This window comes from Chenopodium album, chromosome 22 (assembly GCF_948465745.1).
Source record: "Chenopodium album chromosome 22, dcCheAlbu1.1, whole genome shotgun sequence".
Lineage (NCBI taxonomy): Eukaryota > Viridiplantae > Streptophyta > Magnoliopsida > Caryophyllales > Amaranthaceae > Chenopodium > Chenopodium album.
The window spans coordinates 1978965-1993379 of NC_137855.1; the positions used below are offsets into that span (position 1 = coordinate 1978965).

At 34.6% G+C, this 14415-nt stretch overlaps 2 protein-coding genes across 3 annotated transcripts; one reads left to right on the forward strand and one right to left on the reverse strand.

Moving 5' to 3' along the window:
* Nucleotides 1–439: 439 nt before the first annotated feature.
* LOC145605337 (pseudouridine-5'-phosphate glycosidase-like) lies at nucleotides 440–7110 on the reverse strand. Of its 2 annotated transcripts, none has more exons than XM_081661374.1 (13): nucleotides 6851–7110; nucleotides 6636–6726; nucleotides 5912–6022; nucleotides 5581–5663; nucleotides 4117–4176; nucleotides 3962–4022; nucleotides 3038–3144; nucleotides 2869–2946; nucleotides 2101–2146; nucleotides 1889–2009; nucleotides 1706–1791; nucleotides 1415–1562; nucleotides 440–895 (listed from the first exon to the last, which is right to left on the reverse strand). In XM_081661374.1, the coding sequence occupies exons 1-12, from the start codon at nucleotides 7064–7066 to the stop codon at nucleotides 1468–1470; spliced, it is 1155 nt and encodes a 384-aa protein (XP_081517500.1). In that variant the 5' UTR covers nucleotides 7067–7110; the 3' UTR covers nucleotides 440–895; nucleotides 1415–1467. The 2 variants fall into 2 exon arrangements, with proteins under 2 accessions (XP_081517500.1, XP_081517499.1); XM_081661373.1 differs by having other exon boundaries at nucleotides 440–899.
* Nucleotides 7111–9055: 1945 nt separating this feature from the next.
* On the forward strand, nucleotides 9056–12577 carry LOC145604619 (uncharacterized protein At5g02240-like). The gene is made up of 9 exons (XM_081660522.1): nucleotides 9056–9400; nucleotides 10430–10542; nucleotides 10674–10727; nucleotides 10833–10917; nucleotides 11279–11384; nucleotides 11493–11579; nucleotides 11748–11845; nucleotides 11927–12036; nucleotides 12261–12577. The coding sequence occupies exons 1-9, from the start codon at nucleotides 9109–9111 to the stop codon at nucleotides 12339–12341; spliced, it is 1026 nt and encodes a 341-aa protein (XP_081516648.1). The 5' UTR covers nucleotides 9056–9108; the 3' UTR covers nucleotides 12342–12577.
* Nucleotides 12578–14415: the final 1838 nt, after the last annotated feature.

The window sequence follows — 14415 nt, forward strand, 5'->3', positions numbered from 1 at the left end:
CGATAAAAAAACGGTAAAAGTAGTACAATTTCGAAAAGTGATCATAACAATTTTACTTAATATTGGATAATGGATATGCGAAGCATCCGATCCGAAAATTTTGGATATCCGAATTTTTCAAATCGGATTTGGATATCAATTTTTGATATCCGAGTCTTCGGATATCCGATCCGTGAACAGGCCTAATTAATGTCACAATGAAACGCTACATAATACAAAATCCCAAAATCACAAGTCCATTGTAACAAGCTCGATAACAATCATAAAGTCAAGAGTTGGAATTGTAATCGTATAAATCTATATTTCGCATTTGAATTTGTATATCTTGACCGCCAAAAATTGGATTAATCCGCAATATTTGTTTTATATTTAATAAAAACGGAATCTATAAAGATTAGGAATGTTAGAAATACATAAATATTTATGATTAGGTTGACTGTTCAGCTGTAAAACCGACTGACTAAACATGTAGTTATAGTGGGACTGCAAATGCAGCTTGAATACAGAAACTTGCAGACAAACAACTTAATTTGGATGACCAATTGTCTTTGGAATCACATGAATTTAGTGGAGTTTTTGTTGAAACCCACGTTCACCTGTTTGAAAAATGCAACCCCCAATGTTATTATTTAACTCTAACTACACTAAAACATACGAGTAACATTTATTCTCAGCTAAAATTCATACAGTTTGTACAGTGGATTTATATGAGTAAGGCTTTTGCTGAAAGATTCATCGTTTTCAATCCAGCAAAAGACAGCAACCGCCTCATATGAAGCCATATGCAGCCACACTCAGCCATATGACGCGATGAATTGAAAATGATGCACCCTGATGAACATTGCATCGTCAAAGCCATCAACTTCTGTCATGAGTCTTGTGAAACAGTCGTAGCCTAGCTGCAGGAGGAAGAACTATATCAGCAATGCTGAATGATTTATCAGCTAGATAAAGATTATTTCTATTCACACCAATGTACTCCCTTTATCCGGAATTAGCAGTCACATTATCCCAATTATTTCAGGATTTCACAAAAGACCTTTTATAATAGTCAGATTGTCATTTTTATCAAGTGACGTACAATTGATACTTTAAAAAAAAGGCAAGCTATTTCCAGACATCCTAAAGATTTCTCATATCATCTATAGTTAAAGCATTCTTGGAAAAGGCCAATGTCCTGCAATACTCTTCTTCGTTATGAATTTATAGACGCTTAGGTCGATCTAAAGATGCACAGTATGGAGTATAACTTCGTAGGCCCACCAAAACGGGGGAAATTAAGGAAAGAAACATGAATCCATGGTCCCAAATACTGATCAGAAGTGACAAACTTATAAGCACGGAATATATGATATATGTATGAGAAACAGTGACTACATATCAGAATGATGGAGTTTGAGATATAGATACTTACCTTGTCAGATACCGTAGCCAAGTCACAATTAGCTCCTGGTGCATAGACGTCCATTAAGATTTAATTTGATCACTATATCCTCTCATTTGGGCAAGACAAACAGCAATCCTAGAACCAGTGGTGGCATTATTCTTTACAAGAGCGATATCTAGATGCAAGTCAAGGAAATGTATCAACTCATGTAAAAAGCATGCCAGTTAGGCATTCGACTCGTGTCAGCCACTGTGAACCAAAACATAACTATTTCACAACTTCGATCCCCCGTCATATTGAAAGAATTTCAAAGGATACTAGAAGCCAAAGAAGCTCCTCCAGTTAACTCATTCACTCTTGAAAGCAAGAAAGGAGTTTCAGCGCTGCCCTTTATATTTTGCTCCCTGAAAACATTTCCAAATGAATTCTTGTAAGGAATAAACAGGGACACTACAAGCAACTATATCAATAGTTGAGCATCTTTCTGAGAAGAAATCTAACTTTGCTTCCATCAAAGCCTTCTGTATTGCAGATTCAATAAAGCTACCAGAAGCAGAATGTTCTTTGGGAATAGGAACTGCAATTAGCACACCAGTTCCAAGATTGAGTTTTGTGTTGGCTTCTGCAACCAAATGATTGCCATCAGTAATATGAATAACAAGGACCGTACAGCATTAGAAATCATGGTTTTTTTTAAATAATTTGTCATGCACCTATTAACCGGGCAGCATCCTTTGGGGAATCCACACGGCAAGAAACCTAAAAAACACAAAATATAAGGTGACATTTATTAAGGTTTATGCTATGTACATCAGTACATGTACAGCATATTACAGGAGAACTGAACTCAAGTGCATTACACTCAGTGTGCAAGAAAAAAATATGTGATCGAAAATTAACGGAAACCAGATAAATGCATACAAACTCCCATAGCTATTGAAATGTAATCACTTCAAAAGTTGAAAACGATCTATAAACCACAGCTTGGAAGCCAAATAAGCTGCTATGTCTGTGCTACTATTTTCATCATAAAGGTATTTGAACTATACTACATAAAAAATGTGAATTATTTTAAATGGAGTAATAAGACTGAAAAACGATCTATAAACCACAGCTTGGAAGCCAAATAAGCTGCTATGTCTGTGCTACTATTTTCATCATAAAGGTATTTGAACTATACTACATAAATGATGTGAATTATTTTAAATGGAGTAATAAGACAAAAGGTATCAAACAGTATTTGTTGGAAATTTGATGGCTTCATTACTGCCACTATCTTCATATTAAAGGTATATGAGGTACACTCTACAATCTACATATGTGTTGTGTATGAGCTAAATTATTCAGAATAGAACTCTAAGAAACATAGATAACAAACAAGATTTAATGGCAATATCACATGCATTAAAACAAACATCCTATTCCAATAGTTCACTTGCAAAAAAAAAAAAATAGTGGAAATATAGGAATGCCAAAAGTACCTTACAGCCACTCCTTTCAGTAAAAAAGGCAGGAAATTCATTGGTCCTGTATCCAGCAACACACACTCCCTGAGTTTCCTGCATTAAACACATGGGATAAAAATAGACCTTGAGTATTGATATACGCAGCGAAGTGATGCAAAGTCTGAATCTTTCAAAGGTATCGCACCAAATACTCGAGGGTTCTAGGTATGTCAAGTATTGATTTAGCACCAGCAGAGACCACTGCTACTGGTGTCTTCGCCAACTCAGTAAGATCAGAAGATATATCCATGGCTGCAAAGGATACATTAAAATCAGGAATAAAATATTGATTACTGAAAGCTGACAGATAAAATTCCTTTACACATATCGAAACTATTCCATAATTGCAAGTCCACAAATTATCATCATCGGCATAAGGCATTGTCATGGAGGGGGTGGAAGGGGAAGGTTATGGACAAACCTCTGCAGATGCTAACACAGAACAGGTACAAGACATTAACAAGGAATGATTTTGTCTATCTCACATAGAGCTATAAAAGCAAATCCGGCTTCTATAAACTTCTATATGCACTACAGCATTCTGAAAACAACTTCTTATCCATCAAGCTAATAAATACACCTGGTGCTTCAGATGCACTAGAAACAAAATTATGCATCATCAAACTAGGAAATCAGCCAATATGATTTACCATAATCAAGATACAAATCAATATAAGATGTTACAACAACAGGTCAACAGCAATAACATTATTCCAACAGCTCTTTGGTCAAATTGGGTTAAAGAGGGTGTGCTGTCTGCAGTGTGATAGCAGAAATATTGCTTCCATTAAAATCTTGGTTAACGAAGAATGTAAGATGTGCGGGAATTTATTTAGCCATTATAAATTAGTCCAAAAAATTAGAGACACTGAACGAAAATGTCAAATTTTATTATAAATGCAAAAAACAAGTAAAATGGAAAGTGAGAAGACCTCAGTTTATTAGAATTTCTGACAATCTCAATATGAAGTATGAGGCTGCCCTATGGCTAAATTTCAAACCTAATTATGCTAGGCCAAGTATACTAAGTTTTGTATAATTGTCATGGCATTAGAAATAGTAAAATTACTTTGCTCTCCATGCCTGTGTACTCCCCCAATTCCTCCAGTCACGAAGACGGAAATGCCAACCTGCAATTGCAACCATGACAGTAAGCCAATATCTGAAGATAGGAAAGGACACAGAGAACTGTGTAGTGAAATATGCTTCTGGGAAAAGCCTGACCATTGAGGCAAAAAACATTGTTGCTGAAACAGTTGTAGCACCATCTACTCCAGCAGCAACCTAAGCAGGCATGAGATCCGTTATTGACATCAATTGAGACTAAAACTAACTGTTGTGCATGCATTTACAAGGCGCAATTGTTTTTGAAAAAACTATAGGCCAAGCGAGACAACTAAGAGTTGAGAGGAACTATGATCCTTGAGAAAACAACCACAGCAATTCAGGCAGCTTGACACTTGTGCAGAGATTTGCAGGCAGTACAACTAGGCTAAAGTGAGCACAGTGCACAGTAAAAGACAGTGTAATAAGGACATGTCTAGATTCCTTAACATGGGAAATAAATACTAAGCAGACAAATATCAAATATGTAATAGCAGCTCACATATACTCTACAGAGAGGTCAGAATTAGTAAGATTTATGAGACAATGTTACCATGACATATCATTATCCTAATGCCTTTAGTAGCCTAGGGAGTCTAACATATACAGCCAACAGCCTTGCCCATTCAAGTGATAACTGATTAACTGCAATTGTTTCACCTATAAATCACTTTTAATGAATAAGTTTCCCGGCAGCTGGTTCTATAAAACTAAACATAGACAATAAGAAACTACAATTAAATTATTGCTTTATTTTTTTGACAGGCAATTATATTATTGCTTCAGTAATAAGACTAGTAACAATAAATACTTATATTTGATTCATCTAATTTTCAAAAAGAAGATGGAAAATTTGTAGGTGGCTAAATTGTATTCTTGGTCCAGACTCTCCAGAGAGCACAATCCATGACTGTCCATGACATAAGACGGTGCTAGGCAACAAAATTGGAGCAAAAGCTTGCCTTCTGGTCATCTCTAAACTTTGAATCAAGTTGATTAGCTCTCATTATTATATTCCACATCCATTTCTTCCCAACAAATGATGTCGGAACAGTGCTAAGAAATAACCAAGATGGCAGAACAAGCATGGTGCACTTCACAAAGCATGTTCAGATTTAAAACTAGTATCAATATCACTCTATACCTAGCTAGACCCCATGCTGGAATGCATCAATCATATGCAGCTTCATAGTAAATCACTTTGACTCCATCGGGAATAGAGTTTCTTTCAGCCTCAGTACAAATAAATAAATAAATATATAAATAAATCTTCTAAGTATTTTAACAGAAAATTATTTCCTTCACTGCTTGTGGGTTTACTTCGTTTGAACATAACAACTTTAACATCCTAAAAGAGAAGGACAGTCTGAAAAAAAAAAAAATGGAGACTGAAGTATGATTACCTAAGAGATCACCATGCACAAGTTCCAGTATCAATGATTAAAGAATAGCACTAATTCTAACAGAACAAAAGTGACAAAGGTACTGTGTTCAGAAAAAATCATATACATAAAGAAACAGACGTAGATGGCAGAGGGTGAAGGAAGTTACGTAGATAATGCTAAATATACAATGGACACTTACAACAGCAGCAATATCACGACGAGCAGTCTTTCGAACTTGCGCTCCTGTTTTAGCAAGCCTCTCCAACTCTTCCATCTGGAGACCTAATTTTGATTTAAGTTACCTTAGAGACCAAAGACAACACTTCAATGTTTTCCATCATACTTAACAGTGGTAAAATATTCCATGATAGCATTGATGTCAGGTTGAATATGTTGAAACATTCAGTTTAATTGTCAATATGAAAAGACATAAAAATGACATCTGAAAAATCATCAACTGACTATATTTATATGCAAAGCCATTATAGACAAGAGTAAAGCATAAATTCAAATTATCAGAAAATAAGCACCTATACGCGGAATTCCATCCAATATAGCAATGGTTGCAGGAATCGCTCCATTGTCTCTCACGATTGCTTCAATTTCCTTTGCAGTTTTTAAATTTTGAGGGTAGGGCATCCCTAATATCATCATACACAAACCACAATCAGCAATGGTATCATATATTGGCAAACATAACTCAACAATACAAAATTGCCTTTATTTAATTCTATCCATCCATAAATTAACTCGCTCACTTCATTGGCGTGTAGCTTACGGACTGGCACAAAAGGCCATTTGCACATCCAAGTACACAAACACTAAAAAAAAAACTATAAAGTTAACCAGGCCCGACCCTAAACTTAAACCCCACCCATAGTTCTTGTTCAATACCCAAATTACTTAGCTACATTAGTCTTCGGCTGCACGATAGCCCAAAAAGACCTTAGTTCAGCCGGCCAACAAGCTAAATCCAGATGTCTAAAATTCAAAGAACAATTGGAAAAAACCATGATCAATTTTACTTTCAATTACCCAAATTGCCTTTCAATTAAACAAGCCATAGTATGAACAGCAATTCAATATCTTCCTAGCTAGTAACAATAATTTCACTTTCAATTTATAACAACCATACAAATTAACAATTGAATAAAAGGGATTTTCAGTTGATCATACAATGACAACAACAATATCAAAGCCTTAATCTGGAAAAGACGGGGCCGGCAACTCAATAGAACGGGGTTGGGTGCATACCATGACAAATAATAGTTGATTCCAATGCAACAACAGCTGCTCCACGAGATAAAGCATCAGAAACTTCTGGGCTAATTTTGATCAACCCACCCTACAATATTGTGATTAACTTATAAATGCAATCGAAATTTCCTTGATTCATTGATTTCATGATAAGAACACAGAATAATTGATGAAACCCTAAAAATCAATATAGAAAAAAATGGCGGGAAAACCTTGAAAAGATAAGAGGTTGAAGAAGAAGAAGCTGGTTGAGGATAAAGGTGTCTTGCAATGTTTGAGAGTCTGGAAATTGCGGCTGAATCCATTGTTGTGGAACTTCGAATGATTGCGATGCGGTGATTGATTGGTGGTCGGTGGCGGCGATGATGGGGAAGAGAGAGAAAATTGGGCAGGAATTGTTTAGCAGGAGATGAACTGATGATCAGCATGAGAGGGTTTTAGGGTTAATTCGGCGGCAAAATGATTCTAAATCTTTCAACTTAATTGTAATAGAATGTTTAATGCTAAGTTAGGGATGAGAATCAATCCTTAATCTCTTGAAATCGGGAGAAAAGTTCTAACCACTTGAGTTATCCCTTACTTTCCTGTTAATAAAGAGTATTTAAGTAGGAGAAAATACAAGTTTATCACCTTAAATTAAAAGTGGCAAATATGTGATAAAATTGCTTGGATATTTGTGCTTTTATGCAGTAATAAAAAAAATTTCATTTACACTTGTACGATTGGCAATAATTTATTGGGAAACAACATTGATTCATTTGGTTACATTATTCAAGGCGAAAGCTTAGAAGCATCCACGAAGAAAGCCCATAAACTTCAATGGAGAAATCAAGAGGGAAAGCTCACCTACCATTTTGGGCTAACCATGCCCTTTATTTCTTTGTTTTCTTTTGAGGATTTCATTTACTTTGGCGAATGGCGTTATTGGTGATGTCAGTGTTGAATATGGCAAGAGGATAGAATATGGCTATAGACATGGTGTTTTGGTACTATTTTGGAAAATCCTTATTTTTATTAAGACATACTTTCATTAAGTTATTGTAAAATGGGTTAAGTTTAAGGAAATGTGTCCTTGACTCTCGTGCAATTACTAATATAATATGAATCATATTATGGAGATAATAAGTTCGTTTAGTTAAGTCGTCTTTACGCCTTGCTAGAGACCAATACTGATCATTAGGTAATCTAATGTCAACTAAATGAATCTTATGAGATCACACGTTACAACGTTAGGTCAAACAAGGAAACTGAGTCCAAAAGTTGGGTAGTGAATGACTAGCCATAAGAAGTAAAAGAGGACTAAGTCTTGCTCTAATCAGATAATATGATTATATAATAAAAGGCTTGGGGAAAAATAATACAGATGTTCATCTTTCGCAAAAAAACAATGTAATATTTTTCCCTTCCTCTCTCTCTCTACAACCGGTTAGAAGTTATCCATATAAGAGGAGATTAATTAGTATTGGTGGAGGTTTGATCTACACTTGTGGACCAATATTAGAGGAGCAACAATTGTGGCTCTAATCTTTGCAAGAAGGTCGAAGAAAGCTTGGGGATTCACGTATCAAAGGTTAATTATAAATTATTATGTGATCCATTATTTGTATATGCATGAGATTTTATTTAGGTGCGTATGAACGAGATTCTTGAAGTTCCGCTTAGAATACCTAAAACCTTACAAAAACTAACCTAAAAGTATCTAAAGTTACCTTATATACTAAGAAGTACAAAAGTTATTATTTTCCTTACATAAATTTTGCCCCTAAAAAACACTTATAATATACTGTATTCAATTAATCACCTTAGCCTTCCTAATATATATCCATTCGAAACTACACATTAAAAAATAATCAAACTCATTACAAATTAAAAGTTATCATCAAAGAGATTAAAGTTTCCATAAATATTGTTAAAGTTACATTTAAAACGTCCGTCTTATAATAAATTGAACTAGTGTATAGCCTGGACGTTGCACCGGATTACTATTTTAATAAACCTTGTGATTATTATGTAGTGTTATTTATGGTGTATTTTTTAAATTTTTTTTTTTATTATATATAACTAGACCTCGTAATTTGCAATTATATACCTTTATTTTCATATTTATAACATGGTTGGTAATTTGCTTAGATGGTTAACCATCCCTCTTATAAGAAAGATGGGATGTTTAAATCTCATTATCCTAAGAAGTATAAGAGGTTAAGGCCCTGTTCTTTTGAGTTTTTGAGCAGAGCAGAGCATATTTTTTTTTTATTATTATTAGTATTATTTTTAATCAGAGCAGAGCAGAGCAGACAGTGCAGATATAAAGAACGGGGCCTAAGTAGATTACGTGTCACATATACATAAATTCATTTTATACAAAACTTATTAAACCCATTTTATTTACTTAGAGATATAAATAAAAAATATTAAAATCCCCGAACGAAAATAAACCGGATAAGGTCCTTCATCCACTAATTAGGATTTCATGGCAGCAACAAAACTGTCATTCCCTCCAATTCCAGTTTACACCATAAAAAGTCAAAGAAACCCAACATTTTTTCAATCAATTACTCCTATTTCTTTGATACCCACAAATTATTATTACAAATGTTGTTATTCAAAGCACAATTTCGGGAAAATTTGCTCCATAAAATCATCTCCAATCGTTAGTGCTGTGAAACAAGATGAAATTCAATCATCCGATTCAGAGACATCCAATAACCCTTCAGCTTCAACTTCTAAGTTGGTTCTTGTTGTTGGTGGCACTGGCGGTGTTGGTAAATTTTATTTTGCTTAATCTTCTTATTTATAAAGTTTATGATTTTTTTTGAGGGGTTTAAGGTTGATTTAGCCATGGTTAGATTGTTGGTTTTACTGTATATTTTATCAAGTATTTGTTGGACGAAAATTTTCTAATAAACAAATGAGCGGGTATTAGATTTTACCCGAGTGAGAGTTAGGTACACCCGAGTGTATATTAGACTCTCTAACTAGAACTATCGAGACGCTTGTGTCATCGTGTGTATCCGTGTATACTAGACTCTCTAATAATACACCTATAATTGAAATATGTTATGTAATGATTTTCACCTGTGTGTATTATAGATTTGAAAGTTGTAAATCAGGAACTGCATATGATGCCCACATGACAGGAACCCTTAGGATTCAAAGTGATTATATCATTTTTCCTGTACTCGTTAACGTAGATAATTAGATATGTTTATATCTTGGAATGACGTGAAATATAAAGTTTTGGTCTTGTAATGAAGTGTATTGATTGAAGGAGCGAATAGGATGCTAATTAGCTTAGTTGGTTGTACTCTAGGGGTGGTACCTAAGACTAGTAATTCAATTCTATGCTAAGTAGCTTAGTTGGTTGTACTCGTGGGGTGGTACTAAGACTAGCAATTCATTCCGTCAAATCATTTACCCTTCGTAGCTCCTCGTTAATTTGCCTGGTTGGTTATAGTCTAGGGGTTGTGTCTAAGACTAGGAACATAAAGCTCACACTTGGAAGTAGAGAATGGAAAAATAATTGGAATAGTTGCTCATTTGCCTTAGGAAATGAGGGTAATGTTTTATTCTTGCTACACTTGGACAATGTGTTACCTTACCTTCCCTAGAGATATGTAGATTTTCATGTGGTTATACAAATGTAGGTCCTTGCTAAATTTTTGTTGAATATGTAGTGATTATTATATATGTAGTACTCATACAATATAGGTCCTTGTGATTATGGTTGTGGAATTGTGGTCATTACATTTCATCAATGAGACTAAACCGTACGTTTTGTTGTTTCTTTTCAGGGCAGATTGTAGTGGCATCACTGCTCAATCGCGATATCAAAGTACGTCTCTTATTACGAGATCCTGAAAAGGCAACCAAATTGTTTGGTGAACAAGATGAAGAGAAATTACAGGTAATAGTTTTAATATGCTAACATGATTTTCTTGTTGTGAAATAGATTTCAATTTTTCTTAGTGTCTGAATCCATTTGTTTTCCTGTGGGAATTAAAGTTTATATTGAAGGAGCTTTTAGAACTCTGACAGGTGTGTAAGGGGGACACAAGGAACCAAGAGGATCTTGATCCATCAATTCTCGAGGTCTGCCCTAATAAAAACACAGACTGAATTCAATCTAGTTTACAATGCTGATTAAACCAGTAGACTGATAATGTTGGTAAATTCTGGACAAAATTTTCCGTTTAGGGTGTCACACATGTTATATGCTGCACAGGGACGACAGCTTTTCCTTCACGGAGATGGGATGGAGATAATACACCTGAAAAAGTAGGTATGTTGCTTCTTTAATGCTGTCATGCTGACTACTTGCTAGAAAGTCATAATAGATTTCAACCCTAGTATATACTCCCTCTGTCCGGAATTTAATGGATGTTGAAAAAAAAAAAAAAAAAAAGATTGCCACCCTCCCTAGAAAGAAGTATGGTGTATGGGTGGATTTTCTTAATATGTCCTTAGATTTAAGTGGTGGGAGGATGATAGGGCTACCTTGAGAGATTGGGACAATTACAATTTTTCCGGACACAGGGGTTACAACTTAGATAATGTGGCAACTTATACATTGTGCATGTTTTTGGGTACAAATGTCTGATCTTTGTGCTGATGACTGATAACTTTTGTGTACTATTCTGAAGATTGGGATGGAGTCAGAAACCTCGTATCAATACTGCCCTCGACTCTAAAAAGATTTGTTCTTGTTTCATCAGTTGGAGTGACCAAGCCCAATGAACTACCATGGAGGTACGACTTCTTCACGTGTACATAATTTGAGAATTGATGACTGATTTGATCAAACTTTTAAGTAGTACGGAGTATGTTGAACATCTTTTTTTAATGTTCATCCTGCAGCATCATGAATCTTTTTGGTGTTCTGAAGTACAAAAAGATGGGAGAGGATTTTCTTCGTGATTCTGGCATTCCTTATACTATAATCAGGTTTGAGTTATGAATCTTTGATTAATTATAATAGAGAATACACACACTGACACACAGCACAATTTGTGTGAACATTATCAGATCATCATAAACATAATAAACCCTAACATTCTAATATAGTGTAACTTGTAGTTTATACATTTCTCACTGAAGTTGATTTTGTATCAGACCCGGGAGGTTAACTGATGGCCCGTATACCTCATATGATCTCAATACTCTACTCAGAGCTACAGCGGGTGAGCGTCGTGCTGTCCTCATAGACCAAGGTATGCTAAAGTGCCAACTTTGAGGCCTTATGTAACTGTAACAAGGGTAAATCTGTTGATGATTTCTGGGATTGTGACTAGGGGATAAGCTTGTTGGAGAAGCAAGCAGACTTGTAGTTGCCGAGGCTTGTATACAATCACTGGATATTGATTTCACAGAAGGGGAGATTTTTGAAATTAATTCTGTTCAGGTACTTAAATAATTCAACTTTCATTCTCATTTTTCATAGATTATTCATATTGTGGTTGTGCATTTTTTCCCACGATAATGTATATGTTAGCAAGGGTGCTACAATACGGTGTTAGTTATACACCTAATCTATACTTGTATATTTTTTTCACCTGTCTTGACTCTTTTTCCACCTGGAGCTCAAGATTGTTTCATATTTTCGGTTGTGGATGTTGTATTCTGTAGGGAGATGGACCAGGGAGTGATCCACAGAAGTGGAAAGAACTGTTTGATGCTGCTCGAACCAAATCACAAGGCCTGGCTTAACTTGCAGGGCTGATATTTCAATATAATTCCTGTGCTGAATTACCTTCTGTTTCCCTATACTGTTGTGCTGTATAGTTACTAAGATCACATTCATGCATATTTTTAGTGAGAAAATGCAAATTTGGGAGGATGAAAAAGTGAGGAATGATTTCTTTCCTATCACTTCTTTTCCTTTCCTTTCCTCTGCTTCCATTATAAAGCAAACATAAGAAAGTTATTCAATTCCTTTCTAATGATTCCATCCATTTATTGCTACCAAGTAAAGTTTTCAAAACTTAAATCACGAATACATTTTGTGGATCTGGAGAAGAGAAGCGGAGTTTATATACAATCCAGAACACCCGCAAACAGCACAGTCCGGACATGTGCACGCTTATGTGCTAGAGGAATATCTCTAGTTCTTCTAATCAAGGCTTGCAAGGGGCTTGGCATGTATAGAGTACGTAAAGGCCTTTTATTTTGTTTGTGGGACATTTGGTTATTTTGAAGCAACACTATACTTGGAGATTTATTAAGATATGTTACTATTGTGGAAGATCAAACTTCAACAATTGTCTCGAACACATATTGACCTTGGTATTGCGAAAAGTATGTATGTTACTATGTAGTATGTAGAAATCCTTTAATGGCAATATCGCTTGTTGCTTTATTAGGGTCGGTAAATAGGTGGAGTGGGGTGGATACATATCCACCAATTTTTTTTTGCACCAATTTTTTTTGTACCCTATAATTATGGAGAATACACACTCAAATACTCAATATTTCTATTTCGCCACCCAAGTATATATCCATTATGGAGTACTTGCCTAGCACTTGAATATTAATCACCTATATTTGCTTGATTTTCTTACAAACTTATTGTGAATGGAAAGCGGGAATCGAACATATGACAAGCGTTTATGGTGGGTTAGATACGATTTCTACTTTACCACTTCTTGTTGCAAGAATGACTTTTATATTTCATATCCTTACGTTCATAAGGACCATAACCTACCAAAGTATCAAAGTTATACACATACCGGCTCCAACTGAGGTCTGAGGCCAATGCTTCGCAAATTTTGAAAATTACATCCGTCTACTATCCTTTAAGTATATAATTGGAAGAAAAAAAAAAAAGAATGGTAATAACAATAGGTGAATTTGAGTTATAGCGTGCTAAATTTGACTATGCATACTATTTGTGTGAATTTTTTTGAAAACACTACTTGTGTGAATTTTGAGGTAACTTGAAAAATTATTGGTTGGAATTCTTAGAAAAATGATAACCTTATTTTCATTTAATTTGAAATTTGACATCAACACAAAACTTATTACATAACTTGACCCAAATAGTCAAACAAATTAAAATTAACTATCAAGATGAATTGTAATTTGAACTAACTTAGCTTCAAAAAAATCCAGGTTGATCAAATATTCACCCAATATTTAAATGATGTGAAGTCTAAATGATGATTGCCTATTCTCGTCCATCATTAAAATTATATACCTATTAGGGCCTGTTCTCATTGACTGAACTGAACTTAACTGAAATGAATATTTTACAAGAGAAGGAAATTAGGAGCTAAATTGAACTGAACTTATTAGAGCTGAACTGAACGAAACTGAATTGAAATAAATATTTTATAAGAGAAGGAAATTAGGAGCTAAACTGAACTGATTATAGCTGAAGTGAACCGAACTGGACTGAAAATAAACGTATTAGAACAGGCCCTTAGTTACTACAATACTACATATTTGGACTTAAACTAGAAGTCGTGTGGCTATAATTTCAATTGTTTAACTATTTTTATCATGTACATAACTTTAAGTATATATTTCTCATAATGAGAAAACCCAAATATAATTTTACTTATTTTCATGTGTAAAATAACCCGTTATAATATAGACATTCTACTTATATGTCTCTTTTTTTATTAAGTAGCAACCTCATCACAAAGAAAGATAAAAACAAGTGTAGTTACTATGATGTGTTGTACCATATTCAAAAACCTAATTAATAAGTCAACCAAACTTTCAATCTCAACCCTCCCCAAACCACAAAGAACTTCAAAACACTTATTTAGATCATCTCCAC